Source organism: Pelodiscus sinensis, chromosome 12 (genome assembly GCF_049634645.1).
Source record: "Pelodiscus sinensis isolate JC-2024 chromosome 12, ASM4963464v1, whole genome shotgun sequence".
Lineage (NCBI taxonomy): Eukaryota > Metazoa > Chordata > Testudines > Trionychidae > Pelodiscus > Pelodiscus sinensis.
In genome coordinates, this window is record NC_134722.1 from 42,161,035 (window position 1) to 42,179,390 (window position 18,356).

The 18,356-nt window shown below is 54.9% G+C and overlaps 1 protein-coding gene across 2 annotated transcripts in view; it reads left to right on the top strand.

Moving 5' to 3' along the window:
* LOC142831090 (polymeric immunoglobulin receptor-like) overlaps positions 1-18,356 on the top strand; it is a 29,014-nt gene that overhangs the window by 7,611 nt on the left and 3,047 nt on the right. Inside the window, exons 2-6 of one of the 2 annotated variants that reach the window (XM_075940362.1) lie at positions 1,000-1,338; positions 3,806-4,123; positions 8,497-8,808; positions 13,321-13,626; positions 17,427-17,540. In XM_075940362.1, the coding sequence (XP_075796477.1) occupies positions 1,000-1,338; positions 3,806-4,123; positions 8,497-8,808; positions 13,321-13,626; positions 17,427-17,540 (1,389 nt within the window). The remainder of the gene's footprint in view (positions 1-999; positions 1,339-3,805; positions 4,124-8,496; positions 8,809-13,320; positions 13,627-17,426; positions 17,541-18,356) is intronic. The other variant, XM_075940363.1, reaches the window with a different exon arrangement.

Below are 18,356 nucleotides of genomic sequence, written 5' to 3' on the forward strand. Positions count from 1 at the left end.
ATCGACTATTATGGAATAGTACTTGGCATCCTTCACTTCATCAGCAAATTGGGTCCTTACTCAACAAACAACAAATGCTCTGGTAGCACTTTACTAACAAAACATGTTGATGGGATCATGAGCTTTCGTGGGCACACGTCATCTGAAGACGTGGGCTGTGCCCACAAAAGTTCATGATCCCATCGACATGTTTTGTTAGTCTTTAAAGTGCTACCAGACTATTTGTTTTTTTTAAATATCTTAGTGAATTTGACAATTTTCTAAATGAACATTTGAAAAATTATTAGTATTGTGGCTTAGGGAAAACCAACTTTAACGCACCAAACCTACAATGAATTCATTACAATAACTGCATAGAATCATAGAACCATAGAGCTGGAAGAGCCCTCAGAAGGTATCAAGTCCAGACCCCTGCTCTAGGCAGGACCAATCCCAACTAAATCAACCCAGCCAGGGCTATGTCCGATTCCTGCAGAGAGCGGGGACGTGCACCTTCGACTTCACAGAATCGGCTGCTAAAACGTAGACCGTAATAAATTCCACCTGATCTCATAGTGTAGACGTGGCCCGAGTGCAGCTGGTGTGGCTGGCTGGAGCCAGGGTGGCAGGCTGGCTGACGGTGTCCCTAGGGCAGGCCTGTTCCAGTTGGCCAGTCTGAGCCCTCCCCACTCACTGCTCATGTCAGGACATTCAGCAGAGTTCATGCGCGTGCACTTGGTTTCCTTTCAGAAACGCTTGCTTGCGGGTGCAGGCAGCACATGGAGACGCGCTCGCCCCCTCCCCCAAAGGGCACACAGCCACCAGCAGCCTGCCCCTTCCTGAGCGCCCCGCGCCGGGGGCTGGACTCGATGACCTGCTGAGGTCTCTGTCAGCCCTCGGGGTCTAGGAGTCTGACACGGAAACCTTTGGCAGCGGCTCATTGGCAAACCATTCTGCCTGATTTCATCCTTCTTCCTCTTGCAATAATTTCCAACAGTGACTCTGAACTTTGTGTTGCAGGAGCCAGTCGAAGCTCCATGGCTGTCGCTGTGGTGAATCAGACACCCCCGTATATCCGTGCAGTGGAAGGGTCAGAGTTCACCATCAGGTGTGCACTCAACATAAGCAATCAAAAGAAGTGGTTTGGTGAATGGCATAAAACCAGAAACAATGTAACTGAAAAGCTGCCCAATTCCAATGGAACAAATCGAATCACACTGGCAGATGAAGTATATATGACTGTTTACCTCACTGTGAAGAAAGCCGATGTCTCTGATTCTGGAACCTACGTATGTGTGATTGGAACCAGTACCCTAAATGAGCTATTACCTGGGAGTGGAACCCAAGTGACCATTGATGGTAAGTACCCGCATTTCCCTGCCTGGTCTACAAACCCTTTCAGGGGAGCTCAGGACACTGGCCTGGTTCCAGAGAATGGAGGTAAATTCTGTGATATGCAAAATGGTCCCAGTTCTGCATCCCAGGGATTTCTGTGGGAGTTTTGGCTGCACAAGGAATCCAGGGTCAAGCTCTATCTAGTCAAGAAACTGCTTTAAGTTGGGATGTGAGGGCAGGTTTCCAACTGGCTAAGGCCTTACAGCAGGGGCACCACTCCACGAACTTTGGTAAATCATCCCAGGCCAGACATTTCTGCTGTATTAATGGAAGAAGTGCAGGGTCTGGGATGTAGCTGGGAGCAGGAGGAAGGGTGCAGGAGGGGGTTCTGACCCCTGGCATGGGGGTTGGGTGCAGTAGGGGGTTCTGATCCATGGCATTGGGGTTGGGTGCAGTAGGGGGTTCTGACCCTTGCATGGGGGTTGGGTACATGGGGGTTGGGTGCAGGAGGGGGTTCTGACCCGTGGCATGGGGGTTGGCTGTAGGAGGGGGTTCTGACCCGTGGCATGGGGGTTGGGTGCAGGAGGGGGTTCTGACCCGTGGCATGGGGGTTGGGTGTAGGAGGGGGTTCTGATCCATGGCATGGGGGTTGGGTGCAGGAGGGGGTTCTGACCCATGGCATGGGGGTTGGGTGTAGGAGGGGGTTCTGACCTGTGGCATGGGGGTTGGGTACCTGGGGGTTGGGTGCAGTAGGGGGTTCTGACCCTTGCATGGGGGTTGGGTACATGGGGGTTGGGTGCAGAAGGGGGTTCTGACCCGTGGCATGGGGGTTGGGTGCAGGAGGGGGTTCTGACCCGTGGCATGGGGGTTGGGTGCAGGAGGGGGTTCTGACCTGTGGCATGGGGGTTGGGTACATGGGGTTGGCTGCAGGAGGGGGTTCTGACCCGTGGCATGGGGGTTGGGTGCAGGAGGGGGTTCTGACCCGTGGCATGGGGGTTGGCTGCAGGAGGGGGTTCTGACCCGTGGCATGGGGGTTGGCTGCAGGAGGGGGTTCTGACCCGTGGCATGGGGGTTGGGTACATGGGGGTTGGGTGTAGGAGGGGGTTCTGTCCCATGGCATGGGGGTTGGGTGTAGGAGGGGGTTCTGTCCCGTGGCATGGGGGTTGGGTGTAGGAGGGGGTTCTGTCCCGTGGCATGGGGGTTGGGTGTAGGAGGGGGTTCTGTCCCGTGGCATGGGGGTTGGGTGTAGGAGGGAGTTCTGATCCATGGCATGGGGGTTGGGTACATGAGGGTTGGGTTCAGGAGGGGGTTCTGTCCCGTGGCATGGGGTTTGGGTGCAGGAGGGGGTTCTGACCCGTGGCATGGGGGTTGGTGCAGGAGGGGGTGCAAAGGGCTGGCTGTATCTGGGAGGGGCTCACACAGGCATCTCCCGTCTGGTAGTTAGTCCATCAGGCGCTCAGGAAGAGGCAGGCTGCTGGTGTCTGTGCGCCCTTTGGGGGAGGGGGAGAGGGTGTCTCCACACGCCGCCTGCACCCACAAGCACCACCCCTGCAGCTCCCATTGGCTGGTTTAGGCTCCTAGGTGTCGTTAGGACGTGGTGTCAGGGACAGATGAGGATGTGGAGAAGGGGGCAGTTGATATAACTCGGTTTGCTTTTCCTTGCCGTTCCCCTGACAGTAAGGGAGCGAGTGGAAAGTACTTGGATTCTGGGCCTGCCTCTCACTCCTGGCCAGTGAAGGGAGGGGGAAGAGGTGTGAATCACGGAATCCAAGGACTTTCCCCTCACTCCCTTATCTTCAGGGGACCGGGGAGAAAAGCAAGCTGCGTCCCAGTGCCCACGGCATCCGCCACCCTGCTCTCCCGACACTCCACCCTTGCCTGGCAAAGCCTAAAGCCCATGGCTGATACCCCAGTGGCCTGTCAGCAGTTTGAGGGATCAGGCCATTTTCTAGTGCCCTCCAGAGGCTAGAGTAGGCCCAACAGGGAAGGATGTGGGGAACTTTAACTCCTGGTACCCACGGTTGAGGTACAAAGTCCTTGTCAGAGGGGATTTCTGTAGAGTGAAGCATCTGGAGTTACCGGAGGGGTATAGCTGGGGGAACCTTTTTGTGGTTGGGGATTGCTGAGTCTGAAAAAATCAGGGATGTGAGAGGCAGCAGGGGCTGGAGTGCCAGTGCAGGCTCCCCAATGCTGGGGGGAGGAGCCCTGAGGGCTGGATCCAGGCAAGTCGGGGACGGCATCTGGCCCCTGGGCCTACGGTTCCCCACCCCTGAACTACACGCAGCAGAACAGTGTCGACATGCGTGATACTGCTCTGTATGGGAGCACGTGACAGAAGATCAGTTTATACCCTTAGCAAGCCGGGGAGATTACACCAGGCAGGTTTGCAAAGGGCGCTAGTGGCAGGATTGGAGAGATCCATTGGATACATCTGCCCCCGTTGACGGATTTCCCAATGAAGGCGCCTTCCTCTGTGATTCTCTTTCTGCAGAAATGACCGACCTGACGGTGACTCAAACCCCGGGCAGTGTCTGTGCTGTAGAAGGCTCAGAGCTCACCATGCACTGTACGTTCCAGACCGTCACTAGTCTCAGCACCATGTATGTGCGATGGTACCAGGCCGAGGGGCCGCAGAAGGAGCTGGTGAATGGGAGCGATGTGCTCACAGCTCTGCGTTTGGAAAGTGGCCTTGCCTCGCTCACTCTGAAGAACGTGAAGTCGTCTGACACAGGGCGCTACGTGTGCGAGGTGGGGAGCACAGCGAGGAATCTCTCTGGGACTGGAGCAGGGACCCACGTGACCATCCAGAGTAAGAGCTAGAACCTCCCCCCTGCCCTGCGAGGGCGGGGCAATGCGGGCGAGAGAGCACAGGGGCTCCCGGTCCCCGAGAGGTGCACTGAGCCTCCAGTTCCACCGTCAGAGGGAGCTGAGGATGCTCAATGCCTCCCAGAAGCACTAAGCTCCTGGCACGATCGTCCCTCCTTAGCACTGGCACACGGGGACACTGGGCCCATTTAGGTCTTTTCCAACCAAATGTTTCACTTGGTCGCAGGCTGCTCTCTAGCCGTGTGCTTGTCCATGCTGCCCGCACACCCACTGGCACAGTCAAAGCCTGCGTGTGCCCCTGGGCTCTGGAATTCAGCCAGTTCATGTTCCGTTTGGGGGTGGGAGGAGCCTGGAGCTGCTTCCTGGGCAGCGGGTCTAAATCAATGGGGGGGGCTAAGCCACTCCCTGGCCTGCCCCTGGGCTGGTGCCGAAGCTGGTGGGAGCTCAGCTCTGCGCCAGCCAGAGGCCAGCAGACTGGTGTGGGGGGCGACCAGTAGGATGCCAATGGGGCTGCCGAGTGCTGAGTCTGGCTGGGCAGCCAGGGCGGCTCTGGCCATGGGGAGAGAAGGGGGAACACTCAGGGCTGCAATGGCCGGGGGAGGAGCCTTTGGCATAAGGGGCGGGGCTGTGGGGGAGCCTCCCCAAAGGGGGCTCATGGGCCACCCATGTGTGGAGCTGTTGAGCGAAGGATGCACGTTGCAGGGGCAGTCAGAGTGCACATGGGGGTTTGCTGGTCCCTGGCCAGACACAGAGAACCCTGCCGGGCAGCTCACAGCTGTGAGTGGAGCTAAGGGACGCCGCACTGGGAACTGTGGGAACCAGGGGCTGGGGCGTGGCCAGGCCGGAACACTGGAGGGGGAGACATTCATCGTAACACGTCCCCAGCCGCGCCAGCCTTGGCCACTGCGACTCTCCTGCAGACGGTACTAGGCTGACGGCGAATCAGACCCCAGCCAATAGCCATGTGTGAGAAGGGTCAGGCCTCACCCTGGAGCGTAGATTGACAGCTGAAAAAACCCCACACGTGGCAGCTGTGGCAGGTCAGAGTCACAGCTGGAAATGCCGGCGGGTGGCCGTTTTAATGCATGAACAGAAGTGAGAAGACTTGTTTGCAGATGTGAATTCAAGTGTGTTTCCTGACACATTGGTCTGAGGACAAAGTGTCTGTCACTCTAAAAACAGAGGGATCTTGGTTCGAATCTTGGTTCCTTTGTCACTTCCCGTCTACTACAGCCCCTGTTAGTGGGCAAAGCCCCAGAGACCCCATCCCCTGCTCCCGGAAGACTCAGTAACGCTCCTTGAGCATGTTTCAATGTCGGCCAATTTTAGTTTGTCCCCTGCCATTCACCCGCTCATGCACTAGTGCTCCTCAGTAACAATGTTGAGCTCGAGTTTCCCTCTCACCCACATCCAAATGGATTCCATAGGAATCCACACATTTCTCTAAGAGCGTCTCCATAACCCTAGGCAATGCTCTGGTAGCTTGCGTCTCCTTTAGAGAGGGCATGAGATGGGATGGACAACGCTTGAAAGATTTGGCCTGTTCTTTCACATTCTGGATGTTTAGCTGATTATCCTCCAAACCGATCTGAACCCTTAGGAGGTTGCCTTCAGTCTGTGTGGCTTATTGTTTCTCCTCGGTGCCCTCCCATTTCTCGGGACCTAGGGCCTGGGCTCCAGCCTGAGCCCGGACAGACACAGCAATGAACCAGCCCGTCACCCTGAGCCAAGAGTCCAAGTCAGCTGGCGTGGGCCAGCTGGAGGTTTTCCTTTTCTGTGTTGAAATATCACAGGTTTACTCCTCTTCCTTCTTCCCTCTCTCCAACACTCAGCTCTTTGCTAGTCTCTTGGGATGGGTTCGGTTACACGCCCCCTTCTAAGCCCCTCCTCCCATGTGGATCCGCACACACCCCATTCACCCACACCTGTCTTCTGTCGCTTTTTCCTCCTCATCTCTCCTTTCCCCAGTTCCCCACGTTCCTTTAAGGATGGTTGTGCCCTTCCCAAGCCTTTTTCCTTCTCCTGAACCCCATCCAACCCCGGGGAATGAGCTACTCTGATGGTCTCTGCAAGACCCCGGTCTGCAGATATTTTCAGAACACGTCGTACGCCTCTGCTCCAGAGGAAGCCTGTGTCAGCAGCTGATCCCAAGTCCCCAGTAGAGCCAGTCAGATTGAAAAGAACTCACCGTGGATTTTGCTGGATGGCAGGAAAGGTGGGAAGGGCATCTATGGAAGAACAGGCTCAGATCAAGTGCAAGGATTTCTGGCCTGAGCTGATCCAACCCTTCCAAAGACTCAGGATCAGTGACTAGGACAGGGCAGGTCTGCTCAGTGTTATGCTGGAGAGTGTTTCTCGGAGGAGCAGTGATGAAGATCCGGATTGGAATGCTGGCCTGTGCTGGTCAATAGCAACACTCCCAGTGATATTAGTGGGGTTAAGGGATCCCCCTTAGTTTCCAAATTTGCAACCGAGAGCGTCATCGTATTAGTTTAGTATCCACTGCAGGAGGGGCCCTGGACAGCTGTAGGCTGGGTAATGGTCATTCATATACGTTTCTCAAGTTTCAGACAGTGGAACCTCAACATTCCCTATGGAAGCTCTCTGACGCAGGAAATGCTGTACTAAGAGTGATCAGAGGTCCGTGTGCAATGCCAGACTCTTTAGAGCAGGCATAACCCTCCCCCCACACACCTGCTCTATCTGAAATACTAAATCATGGAGAGAAATGTTTTCCTGGCTCCTGCTAGAGAGCAGATTTCAGCCTGAAGATTTAGAACGGGTGGCTCTAATAATATCCCCCTAGCGGTATAACTGCCATGCTAGCTGATATTGTAGTGCATGGCTACGTCTACATTGGCCCCTTTCCCGAAAGGGGCATGTTAATTTCAGAGATCGTAATAGGGAAATCCGCGGGGGATTTAAATATCCCCCGCGGCATTTAAATAAAAATGTCCGCCGCTTTTTTCCGGCTTTTAGAAAAGCCGGAAAAGAGTGTCTACATTGGCCCCGATCCTCTGGAAAAAGCGCCCTTTTCCGGAGGATCTTATTCCTACTTTGAAGTAGGGCAACCTGGGCTAGTGAGTGGGCTGCATGAGTGGCCTCTTCATCTCAGTGGGCTGCAAGACTGTCCTAGGCAAGATGGTTTCTTGGGATAGGGAAGTTTTGCTAATTGCGCTTGCGTACCTAGAAATTGCAGGATGTACCGATTGAACCGTAGCAGCGCTTTGAATGGAGAGGGAGCGCCCAGCTCTCGCAGTCAATAGGCACCCACCTCATGTCGTATGGCCGTGCTTTAGGTGCTTGACCCCCGGGAAGAAAAAAAACGATGCAGATGGAAACCAGCAAAATTATGAGCAACAGTAAACAAAATGTCCCAAGGGCCAAAATGGGATTTACTGTTGCTCCACTGATCTAGTCCTTTGTGAATCCTTTGAATTATATCCTGACTCGGTAGGTTCCAGAGGTTAATTGTATGTTGCCCTTCTCCGTTAATTGTGTGGACTCTTTCTGCAATTAGACTCCATTTCAGACTAAAGACTCTGCCCAGCTAAGATCATTTTCTTGTCAGGTGGGGAGGAGAGAGAAATGTGTTTCCATTTCATCCACATTCATCTTTCCCAAAGATTCTAATGCACCTAAACAGAGTTTTTGCTTGCGGGGTTGAAGCCAAACCATCAACTTTAGTCTCTGATGCTCTGGAATGGTCCATGATGCTGAAAAGTGAAAATTAGCTTCAGCCACATTAATACTACCCTATTAATACTAACCATGCCAAGTGTGGCTCTCTGTGGTTCTAATTTGGTGGCTGCCACACATTAAATCCCTATTGTTCTCTTTAAAGCACATATGACTCTGAAAGTTCAGATATACTTTCCGCAGGGAAAAATGAAATCTCCAGTGGAACTAGAACACAAGACAGCAAAGAGGTCAGACTTACTCATTGTGCCACTCAGAAGAGGAAGCGTCATCCCTGCTAATGGCCAGAAAACTTTTGCAGGCCATACAGAATGCGTATGGTATTTTGTCTCCAATTTGGCAGAGCCCTGCCTGAGACTTGTACTGAAGGGCTTTATATAAAGAGAGGTTTGAAGAAAATGTTTAGGCAGCTGTAACTTTCTTGCTTTTTGTCAATAGCCAGAGTTGTCTCTGAGAAACAGAATCTTGTTATGGACACAAAAGAAGAGCATCAGTTAACTTCTTTACACCTGCAGGGGATAGTTCTATGGCTAAGCTTTACAAATGGGCATGAAAATGTTGGAATGAGAAGCTGACTTTTAAAAAAAATATTGCAGCTGATTAACATGTTTCTGCACCAAGGTGAAGTGCCTCATGTTTCTCCCTCTCTCTCTGCAGCTCTTGCCCTGCTGGTGAATCAAACCCCTCCCACAGTCAATGCAGAGGAGGGGAAGCAGCTCACCATAACATGCAGATTCAGGGCTCCCGAGAGCCCCTGCTCCGCACTGAAACTCAGGTGGTATAAACATGGAACTGACGACGGTGAGAAAGAGATGAAGAATGAAAGCGGCTCAGTCACGACAGCTCTCGACGTCTCAGCGGGCCAGGCGTCCCTCGTCTGGACAAAAGCCACGATGAATGATTCTGGGCGCTACAGATGTGACTTTGGTAAATACGGCCGTGGGGCTGAAATCACAGTGACCATCCGCGGTAAGTAGCAGCGTTCTCTGCGCAGAGTAGCTCTGTCAGAATGGTCGCCACTGGCTCACATGGAAACTGGAACCCTATGGCCACCTCCTAGGCCAGTGCAGGGGAGACGGTGTTATCTCAGCTGTGTGTCACCCGTAGAACGTTGTTGTTGTTGTAGCAGTGTCGATCCCAGGGTATTAGAAGGACAAGATGGGTGAGTGTGATGGGTGCACCAGCTCCCAGAAAAGGAGCAGGGAAGGTGGATCCTCCAGACCTGCCTAGAAGGGCCGCGGGGAAGCAGCCAATCAGAGAACAACAGACTCGGTTAAAAGGAGCTGCTGGCCCTGAGTGAGTCAGTTCCTGGCCAGGACCAGGTGAATAAGAAGCTCCTTGATGGAGCTCGAGGGAGAGGCAGCAGGTGGCCTGTGGTAACGGAGAAGAGGGAAGAAATTCAGCCCTAGGATGAGGGTGAAGAGGAAGGGGTTACACAGGAAAGTGCTCCGAGAACAGCAGCAGCAGCAGCAGCAGCAGCTCTTTAAGGGAGCAGCACAGAGCTGCTATTTGCAGGGTCCCTTGCAGGGCCGGCCGTAGGGTTATGGTGCCCCTGTGCCTAGGTTTGTCGAGCAAAAGAAAAGAAAAACCCACCAATCACATTCCTTCCCCAAGACCTCACACAAGCCTTGCTCCATCCCCACCTCTCTCATGCCCACCCCTTCTTTCAAGCCTTCTCCCAGCACCTCCCCCTCCAGCCCCCAATGCCCTTCCCCTCTCCTCTCCCAGCATCACCCTGTCCCCCTCCCCCTGCCCTTTTCCTCAGTGTCTCAACTCTCCCCCACCCCCGTATTTGTCTCTCTCCTCCACCCTGTCCCTTGGTGCCTTCCCCTTTCTTCTCCTGACCTGTCCCCCGCCCCTCAGCTCAAGCCCCTTCCTCTCCCACCCCTTCTCCCTATTTTTCCCGCATCCCTCCCTTCCGCCTTCCAAGTTTGCAGGGCTGGAGCGATCCAGCCCCGGAAATCCCTGCACTTCTGGCTAGACATGGGTGGGCACCGACAGAGCAGGGGGCAGAGACTTCGCAGGTGAGCAAAGTTCCCTCCACGTGCTTGGGGGGAGGGGGCAGCCCCTGAATTGCCAGCAGGGCTCCTGCTTGCAGGCAGTCTGGCTTGTGGGGAGCCCTGCCACCCCTGCACACTCAGGGGAGGGGGAGCACTGCGCGCTGCCTGCACTTGGGGTGGGCACAGAGATTCACAGTAGAGCAGTGCAGGAGCACGATCCTGCTCAGCCAGAAGGTGCCTGGGCGCAGCGGGAGGCGGGCGGGGGGGCCTGCTCCCCCTCCTCGTGGCAGGGCGCTTGCGGGAGCATGGAAGCTCCCTCCACCCCCTCCTCTTCCTCAGCATCTCCCCCAGTGCAGCCATGGCTGGAGCATGCACCAGCCGCTGTGGGGTCCGCCTCCTCGGCCTGCGCAATGGGAGTCGCGCCCGGGGCCCTGCCTCTGGCCGGAGCGCACGGGGCATGCCGCCCTGCTGCCTGGAGCGCGGCGCTGGAGAGGAGTGCCGGGGGGTTGCGCCCCCGGCAGAGGAGGGACAGGCCTCAGGAAGGCGGAGAGGCCCAGCTGCTTGCTTTGCCCGGCAGCGTTCACAGCCCCAGCCCAGCCACCATCCCGCCTCTGGCCAGGCTCTGCTCCCCCATGCCCCGCGCTGCGCGCCTCCTTCCTCTTCCTTTCCAGGTCCGTGGAAACAATGGCACCACCCCCTCTGGCACGCCACGCGTGACCCCGCCCCCGGCACAGCCCCTGCTCCGGTGCAGAGCACACACCTATGCTTCCCGTCCGTCCCGGCAGAGTGGTGCCCTATGCAACTGCTACTCTGCGTATGCCTAAGGATGGCCCTGGTCCCTTGGTGGGATCTGAAGCAGTGGGTGGGCCAGGGCCGACTGCTCCCTGGGAGGTGGCCAGCGCCGGAGAAGGGGACAAGTTTTATGTAGAAGCACAAGCACTGGGCTAGAATGTAAAGGGCTAAAGACCCTGCAGAGGGCCATTGCTGGACTTGGTTACTCTCCAGGGGACTGAGCTTGAAGGAGGGACGTGGCTGGACGTGGCTGGAGAGCTGGGGCAATGAGACCCGATAAGGCAAAGTCTCCAGGGAGAAAGCCTTGGAGGCCGCGCTCTCGACCATGACAGGCACAAACGTAACGCTAGCCGCGGGAGGCTGAGCTCTGAGTCCAGAGACTGACAATGTTAGTGCGTGTTGACTGCGCGTGACCTGGCCGGAGGGCTGGGTCACTAAGAGCTACCTGATGAGGGTAACATCCAAGCGGGCGTGCCAGGATCAGAGTGCAGGTTCACACTCCACCAACACTAGGCACTCACCAGAGATGACCCTATCTCTCTCTCATCACAGTGAGCCAATATCTTTTGTTGGGCCTACTTCTGGTGGTGACAGAGAAGCTTTTGAACTTACACAGGTCTGGGAAACTTGCTCGGAGTGACACCTAAACTCAAGGTGGAGCAGATTAGTCAGCAGCCATAGTTACCACATTGCAAGGGACCACTCACAGGAAGATAAGACAAAAACACCATCACCTGTGATGAACCCTTTTCACAAAGGGTACGTTTAGACTATGCTGAGGTTTTGAAAGAGGATGTGCAAATTTCACGGGAATTTGCATATCTTCTTCCGATCTCACTTCTGAAAGCAGAGCTTTCGATAAAGCTTTTTCTGAACACCCCCTTTTTTTGAAACCTCATAAACCTCATTTTTTTGAAAAAGGGGGGCTTCCGAAAAAAACTGTGTCCCGACTACTTTCACTTTCGAAAGCTCCACTTTTGAAAGTGAGATCAGAAGAAGATATGCAAATTTTCTCTTTCAAAACTTCAGCGTTGTCTAGACCCAGCCAAAGCAATTACCCTGTGTCTGATCTCATCTTCAAAGGAGACTTGCAAAACACTATCTAAAGACAAGCTTCGGAGCATAGATATAGCTTTGCTGGACACTAACAATCCTGGGTTCAAAAAGGCACTCTGGATTGATGGCTTATTACTATAAACTATAACCCACTAAGATGTCGCCGACAGTTCCCCACCTTTCTTTCCTCTGTAGGATGGAGAGTTATTAAGGCTACATCTACACTGCAATGATATTTTGCGATGCCGGAGTATCCCAAAATAGCTATCCTGCGTCTTCACAGCAAGCCCATTATTTCGGGCTTGCTATTCCAATGTCCCTGTAAACCTCATTCTGCAAGGAGTAAGGGATGTTTCGGAATAGTGCTTTATTTTGAAATTTGGTGCTGTGTAGACAATTGATGTAGCTAAAGCACGCAATTGATGTAGCTAAAGTTGTGTAGCTTAATTCGACTTTAGCCCTGCTGTGTAGACCTACCCTTACTATATCTGCAAAATTCCATCTTATTAGAATATTACATTTTCTGGCTATTCTCTGGGTAGCATCAATTGCCAGTGATCATTCTTGTGAATATGGTGGTATGTGGCCCTAAAGCACCACAACAGTGCAGGAATTCCAGTTCTATATGGATCCATAATGTGGCATAATAAGAGATGTCAACATACCACTGGGGCTGTTGTAAAAGGAAGAATGTATTACTGTGTCTAATACCAGGAACCCACAACCCTTCTTTGCTTGCAGGGAGCGATGGCTTTTCCATGGATGTCAGTCAGAGCCCCGTGTTTTAACATGAGGCCTGATGTTGTATAAGTAAAGAGGATGAACAAGAATGGGTAGGACCAGAAGGACATGGGCAGAGCCTCCCATTTGTTCAGAGCTCTTGATGCTGTCTGAAGCTAGAGGGTCTAGATTTCTTTTGAAGATGTGAGTCAGTAGCTGAGGTGACAACCTACCCAAGTATTCTAAGGCCCTTGCCTCTGCCCACAGCCAGAAACTGGAAGAATCTCCAGTGCAGAGCAGTGTATTCTGGATAGTGGTGAATAAGCTGGGTTGAAATAGGACCAGAGAAATTGAGAACATTTCAATGACTGTCCTACAATGTCAAGCCTTGCTTGCGAATAGTGTCCTTCAGATCAGATCTGAGAGCCAAATCCTTAGCTGATACCACAGGAAAGAGGCTGATTGGCCCCAGCTGAGGTTCTGGTTCTGAAACTTGACCACAGGGATAGGAAGAAACACTGAGTCAGACACCCCCTGCTGTCATGGAGACTTTTTAAAATTACTCCTCCCCCCCACCTCAAGTGCGAGGCTTGTAGCAAGAACTCTTCCTGAGTCTCCCAGTGTGAAAAAAGAACCTATTGTCCATTAAAGACCTGTAATTCTAGCCAGACAGAATCAAAAGGCACCCAAGGATCCCAACATGCTACTTGACTAAAGGGGAACCAGAAGAAGAAAAAAAAGAATGAATTAGCGGCAGAGCCCTGCAGAAATGCTCTGCACCCAGAGGAGCAATCTTGCTGTCTCCCTGGGAGATCTTGCCTAGTCATCTCTATCCTGATGTTCAGTCTGTATAAGCAGTCAGCTGCAATGTTCCTGCACCCAGGTAGAGTCACTTCTGCTTCTCTCTCTGCAGCTGTTGACCTGCTGGTGAGTCAGTCCCCTGCAGAGCTGACTAGAGCGGAAGGAGAAAAGCTCACGATCGAGTGTAGATTCAAGGTGGTGGAAGAGTCCATGTACAGCGTTACATGGTATAAGAGAGGGTCGGATGGACATGAAACGGAGCTGAAGAATGGAACAGGCAACATCGCAACAGCTCTAAATTCCTCCATGGGCCTGGCCTCTCTCACCTTGGTGAAGATCAGTAGGAATGACTCTGGGCTCTACAGATGTGACTTTGGTAAAAGTGGTGGTGGCAATGGAACCAGAGTGACCATCTACGGTAAATAGCCCCATTGTTCTCTCAGGTCTTCGCCGTGCTCCCTAGGGAAGAACAAGGACAAGGCAAGGAAGAGCTGATAGTTGCTTGGTCCAGTAGTGGCTGGACAGGAGCTGCTGACAAACACGAGGAGAGGATTGGCAGGGAGAAGTCAGTGATTCTTGGGGGCTTTCCAGATCCGACCCCCAAGTGTTTTCTGCCATCCAAGTGTTTGCGACCTTTCCCTTTTCCTGATCTCTCGTGTGTAACACCGCAGCTTTGCTCACCCAGATCCTCAGTTCCTTCCGACTGGGTGAATCACCAGGGTTCAGAGGAGCCCTTCAGGGGCGGGAAGCGCGTCTCACCCTGCTGACAATAAACTTCCCCATGACAGCCCCTCCCGGGATGCCCAGCATTGCCCAGTTGTGAGAGGGACAGAAATGCCTCGCTGTATATTGCTGATGCTGCTTTCAGGCCTGGACAAACCCAGAAGTGCCTAGAGGCCAGCCCCAAACCCACCCACGGCAGTGCCGCTATCGTAAGGGGCAGTGCTTTTGGCTCATTGCTGTAGAATACTGCAGGCCTGCTGACGGGGTGGGGGGGGGGGGGGAAGAGGAGACAGATGGGGCAGTTACCCTGGGGTCTGGCGATTGAAAAGGGCCTGGGGATCCCAGCCGCAGCTGCTGTGGCAGTGGATGGAGCTCTGGGCCTTTTCAGTCACCGCCGGAGCGACACTCCACACACTCTGTGCACTCTGAGGGCTGTGTGGGTGGGCGCTGTGCTCTGAGTGGCTCTGGGTGTTGGGGGCGGAGGGGGGCGGCATGGTGTGCTCTGGGTGATGAGGAGGTTGGCTTGCCTTTCTTCCCGCCCCCGCTGCTCGAGGCACGGAACTGCCCCCCTTGCAGGCTGGGGGCTCCCCTGGAATAATGTATTTTTTTAAATCTCGGCACAGATCCCAGTTAGACTCTGGGCGAGGGTGTAAGCTAGTTCTCCCCCCTCCCACCCCCACTCCCCGGTTAGCCCATTGCGCATAAATCCACTGGGCTGCTGCCGGTTTCCATTGTTCCACACTGGAGGTGCAGCCACCCAGGCGGACGTTATCTTTGCACAAGATCCTTATGCCTCCCGGATACACCTCACTTAGGTGCTTCTCCCATCAGACGTCATTGGGGGCAGCTAAGTCACTTCTGAAAATGAAACGTAGGCAGCTCAGTCACAGGCTTTGCTCCACTCGGCACTGCAGGGCCCACCTGCCTCTACACGTCTGTACTGGGCCCCTTCTCGGTGAGCATCCCGCCCGGGACTGGCACCTGCCGGGGCTGTTCCTTCTCTCTTGGCCTCTCCCAAGAGGGGGGACTGGGTGTGCAGCGGGGCATTTGCAATAGGGCTGTTAACACACTTAACTGGACCTGAGGCTGGTGTAAACTCAGCCACTCAGCAGTGGCCAACGGGGTGACTGGTTTGTGAACGAGGACAGTTCTAGTTGGAGCTGGCACCAGATTTCAGCACCAAGTGTCAGGACGTCCCACGGCACCTTCCGCCTGTGCTGACTGCTGGAAAGGGTGATGTTGTCATAGCAACCATGGGCAAGAAGCTGTAGCTATTTTGCACAGGCAGGGCCCCTGTTGTTCTGTTAGGCTGTGTCTAGACTGGCAAGTTTTTCCACAAAAGCAATTGCTTTTGCGGAAAAACTTGCCAGCTGTCTACACTGGCCGCTTGAATTTGCTCAAGAGCACTGACGAACTCATGTAAGATTGTCAGTGTTCTTGCGCAAATGCTATGATGCTCCCACTCAGGGAGAAGCCCTCTTGCGCAAAAGCATTTGCGCAAGAGGGCCAGTGTAGACAGGTAAAAACTGGTTTGCACAAAAAAGCCCTGATGGCGAAAATGGCGATCGGAGCTTTCTTGCACAAAACCGCGTCTAGATTGGCACGGACGCTTTTCCGCAAAAAGTGCAAAAGCATCCGTGCCAATCTAGACGCTCTTTTCCACAAATGCTTTTAACGGAAAAACTTTTCCGTTAAAAGCATTTGCGGAAAATCATGCCAGTCTAGACGTAGCCTTAGTGTGTGAAGAGAGAGAAACTTCACAGGGCTTCTGGCTGGTCTCCCCCTGCTGAGCCAGCCCCTCCCCTACACACCAGGGGGCAGACCCCCTCCCCCAGCCGGGGGTGGAGTCTTTGGGTCCTTTGGGGTGGCAGGCGCTGCGCCAATGAAGCCGTTTCCCCTTGGGATCAGGAGACCTGGGAGAGCTTTTGTAAGGCCTGTCGATGGGGCCAGTTCTCGGCGCGGGGCTCTCGTAAGGGCTCTGGCCGGGTCTGCAGTGTCCGGCCACGTGGGGGCCTCCCTTCCCCTGCGGCAGAGTCCGCATGCGGCTGGCTGAGGGGAAAGGTTCGGGCAGAGAGGTGAATCCGTGCCGATGGCCCTACGCAAACCTCAGCTGCCTTGGGCTGCTGGGCACCTTGTCGCCCCTTCCCCACCCTCCCTCCCTCCTGCCCTTTCACCCAGCTGGGGCAGAGCTGGAGTCAGGAGGGGGAGTGGGCTCTGTGCTGGGCAGTGGGGCCGAGGGGTTGGAGTGTGGGAGAGGATTCTGGGATGTGCCAAAGGCAGGGGGTTGGGAAGCAGGACGGAGTGAGGGGTGTAGACTCCAGGAGGGACTCTGGAAGGATAAGGGGGCACAGGTCTAGGTGAGGGAGTTGGGATGCAGGAGGGGTGCAAGGCTACATCAGGGCGGGGGATGCAGGGCTAGGTGAGAGAGTTGGGGTGCAGGAGGGGTACATGGCTATGTGAGGGAGTTGAGGTACAGGAGGGGTACAGGATAGGTACAGGGCTATGTGAGGGAGTTGGGATGCAGGAGGGGTGCAGGGCTATGTGAGGGAGTTGGGGTACAGGAGGGGTACAGGGCTATGTGAGGGAGTTGGGGTACAGGAGGGGTACAGGATGGGTACAGGGCTATGTGAGGGAGTTGGGATGCAGGAGGGGTACAGGGCTATGTGAGGGAGTTGGGGTACAGGAGGGGTGCAGGGCTATGTGAGGGAGTTGGGGTACAGGAGGGGTGCAGGGCTATGTGAGGGAGTTGGGGTACAGGAGGGGTGCAGGGCTAGGTGAGGGAGTTGGGGTGGAGGAGGGGTGCAGGGCTAGGTGAGGGAGTTGGGGTGCAGGAGGGGTGCAGGGCTATGTGAGGGAGTTGGGGTGCAGGAGGGGTGCAGGGCTATGTGAGGGAGTTGGGGTGTTGGAGGGGTGCAGGGCTAGGTTAGTGGGAGTGGAGGAGGGGTGCAGAGCTTGCTCAGGCAGTGGGGTGCAGAGCTAAGTGAGGCAGTTGAGGTGCAGGCAGGGCACAGCGCTAGGTGAGGGAGTTGGGTGCAGGTAAAGGAGTTGGGGTCCAGGAGGGCGCAGGTGTGGGGGTGCAGTTTCCAGCCATGCAGCACTGACATAGCGACTCCCAGAAGGAAGGCACATGGCCCTGCTGCTCCTTCACTAGGGGATGGCCAGGCAGTTCTGTGCCCTGCCCCTGCCTGCAATCACTGGATGAATCTCTCCTGAAGTGCTGTCAATAGCAGCCAGGAGATTGTGGCCGATTCTGGGAGACTCCTACCAACCCCAGACCCAACAACAGGCTGAGGAAGAAGAAGCTGCTGGCCAAGAGGGAGGCCAGAGAGACTGCCTGTGACACAGGAGGCGATGGGACATTATGGGGAGAGGAGAAATTGTTTTTCTGTCTTTAAAGTGTCTCTGCCGTCTCTGTGTCCCTAGCCCCCTTTGCAGGCAAATCCGCCCTCCTCTCTCCCTCTGTATCCTGCAGTCACAGGTGTTTCTCGGTTTCAGGTAAAAGCAGCAGGGCCTCCACCGTTGTTTTCATCAGCCGGATGGTTCTCGCGGCCCTTGTTACAATCCTGGCTGTGGTTTTTGTTGCCGAGAGCGTGATTTCAGAAAGGAGGGGTGAGTGAACTGTCTCCAAGTCCTGTCACTGGGCAGAGCCAGGCCCCTCGCTTGCGCTGTACGTGGAGTCCGTCTGCCTTTTCCTTGTGAGCCCCTTCCCCATTCCACTGCCTTCCACTCTCCAAGCTGCTCCAAGCCTGGCTGGGACTCTGTTCCTGGCCTCTTTGGTCCTCTGTCACTGACGTGAAATCTGCTTCTCACCGGGTTGGAAGCACAGAGCATAGGTAGAGCCCCGTGTGGACACAAAATGGGTTCTGCATTGTCAGAGGCCGACCACCCCCCTCCCTCTTAGTCCCAAAGGATTGTGGGGCAGGGCGGGCCCGCGTTACGTTCACGGAGGGGCCCCCCCTCGCTCCTACTTTGTCTACTGACCGTTTGCTCTAAGCCTGTAGGGCGCAGTAGGGTTCCCTTATATCGGGGTGACCCCGATATGACCGGAGCCCTCCTGCCTTTGCCCCGGGCCCCCTAACTCCCCCGTCCTGGGCGTGGCAAAGTATAGTCTCCGGAAATCCGCGAGTCCTCCCATGGCAGGGCCTGGATGTTCGTTTCTTACCACCCTCCTCAAGGCTACTGCCCGAAGTCGCTCTTCCTACAGGTGCTCCCTTGTCCGGACCCCCTTCCTACCTGTACTACACGCTATTCCGGCGCCGTGGGACTTCCTCTTTGCTCAGGGGGGTGTGATGTCATCGCAGCCCGACGCTCTGCTCGGGGACGGGGCTAGTTACCTCCTGGTTGGCGCCCCTTTTCCAGCTCTCCACTGCCACGGCCCCTGCTGGTTCTGGCTCTGGCTCCGGCTCTGCCTCCCGCTCGCATTCC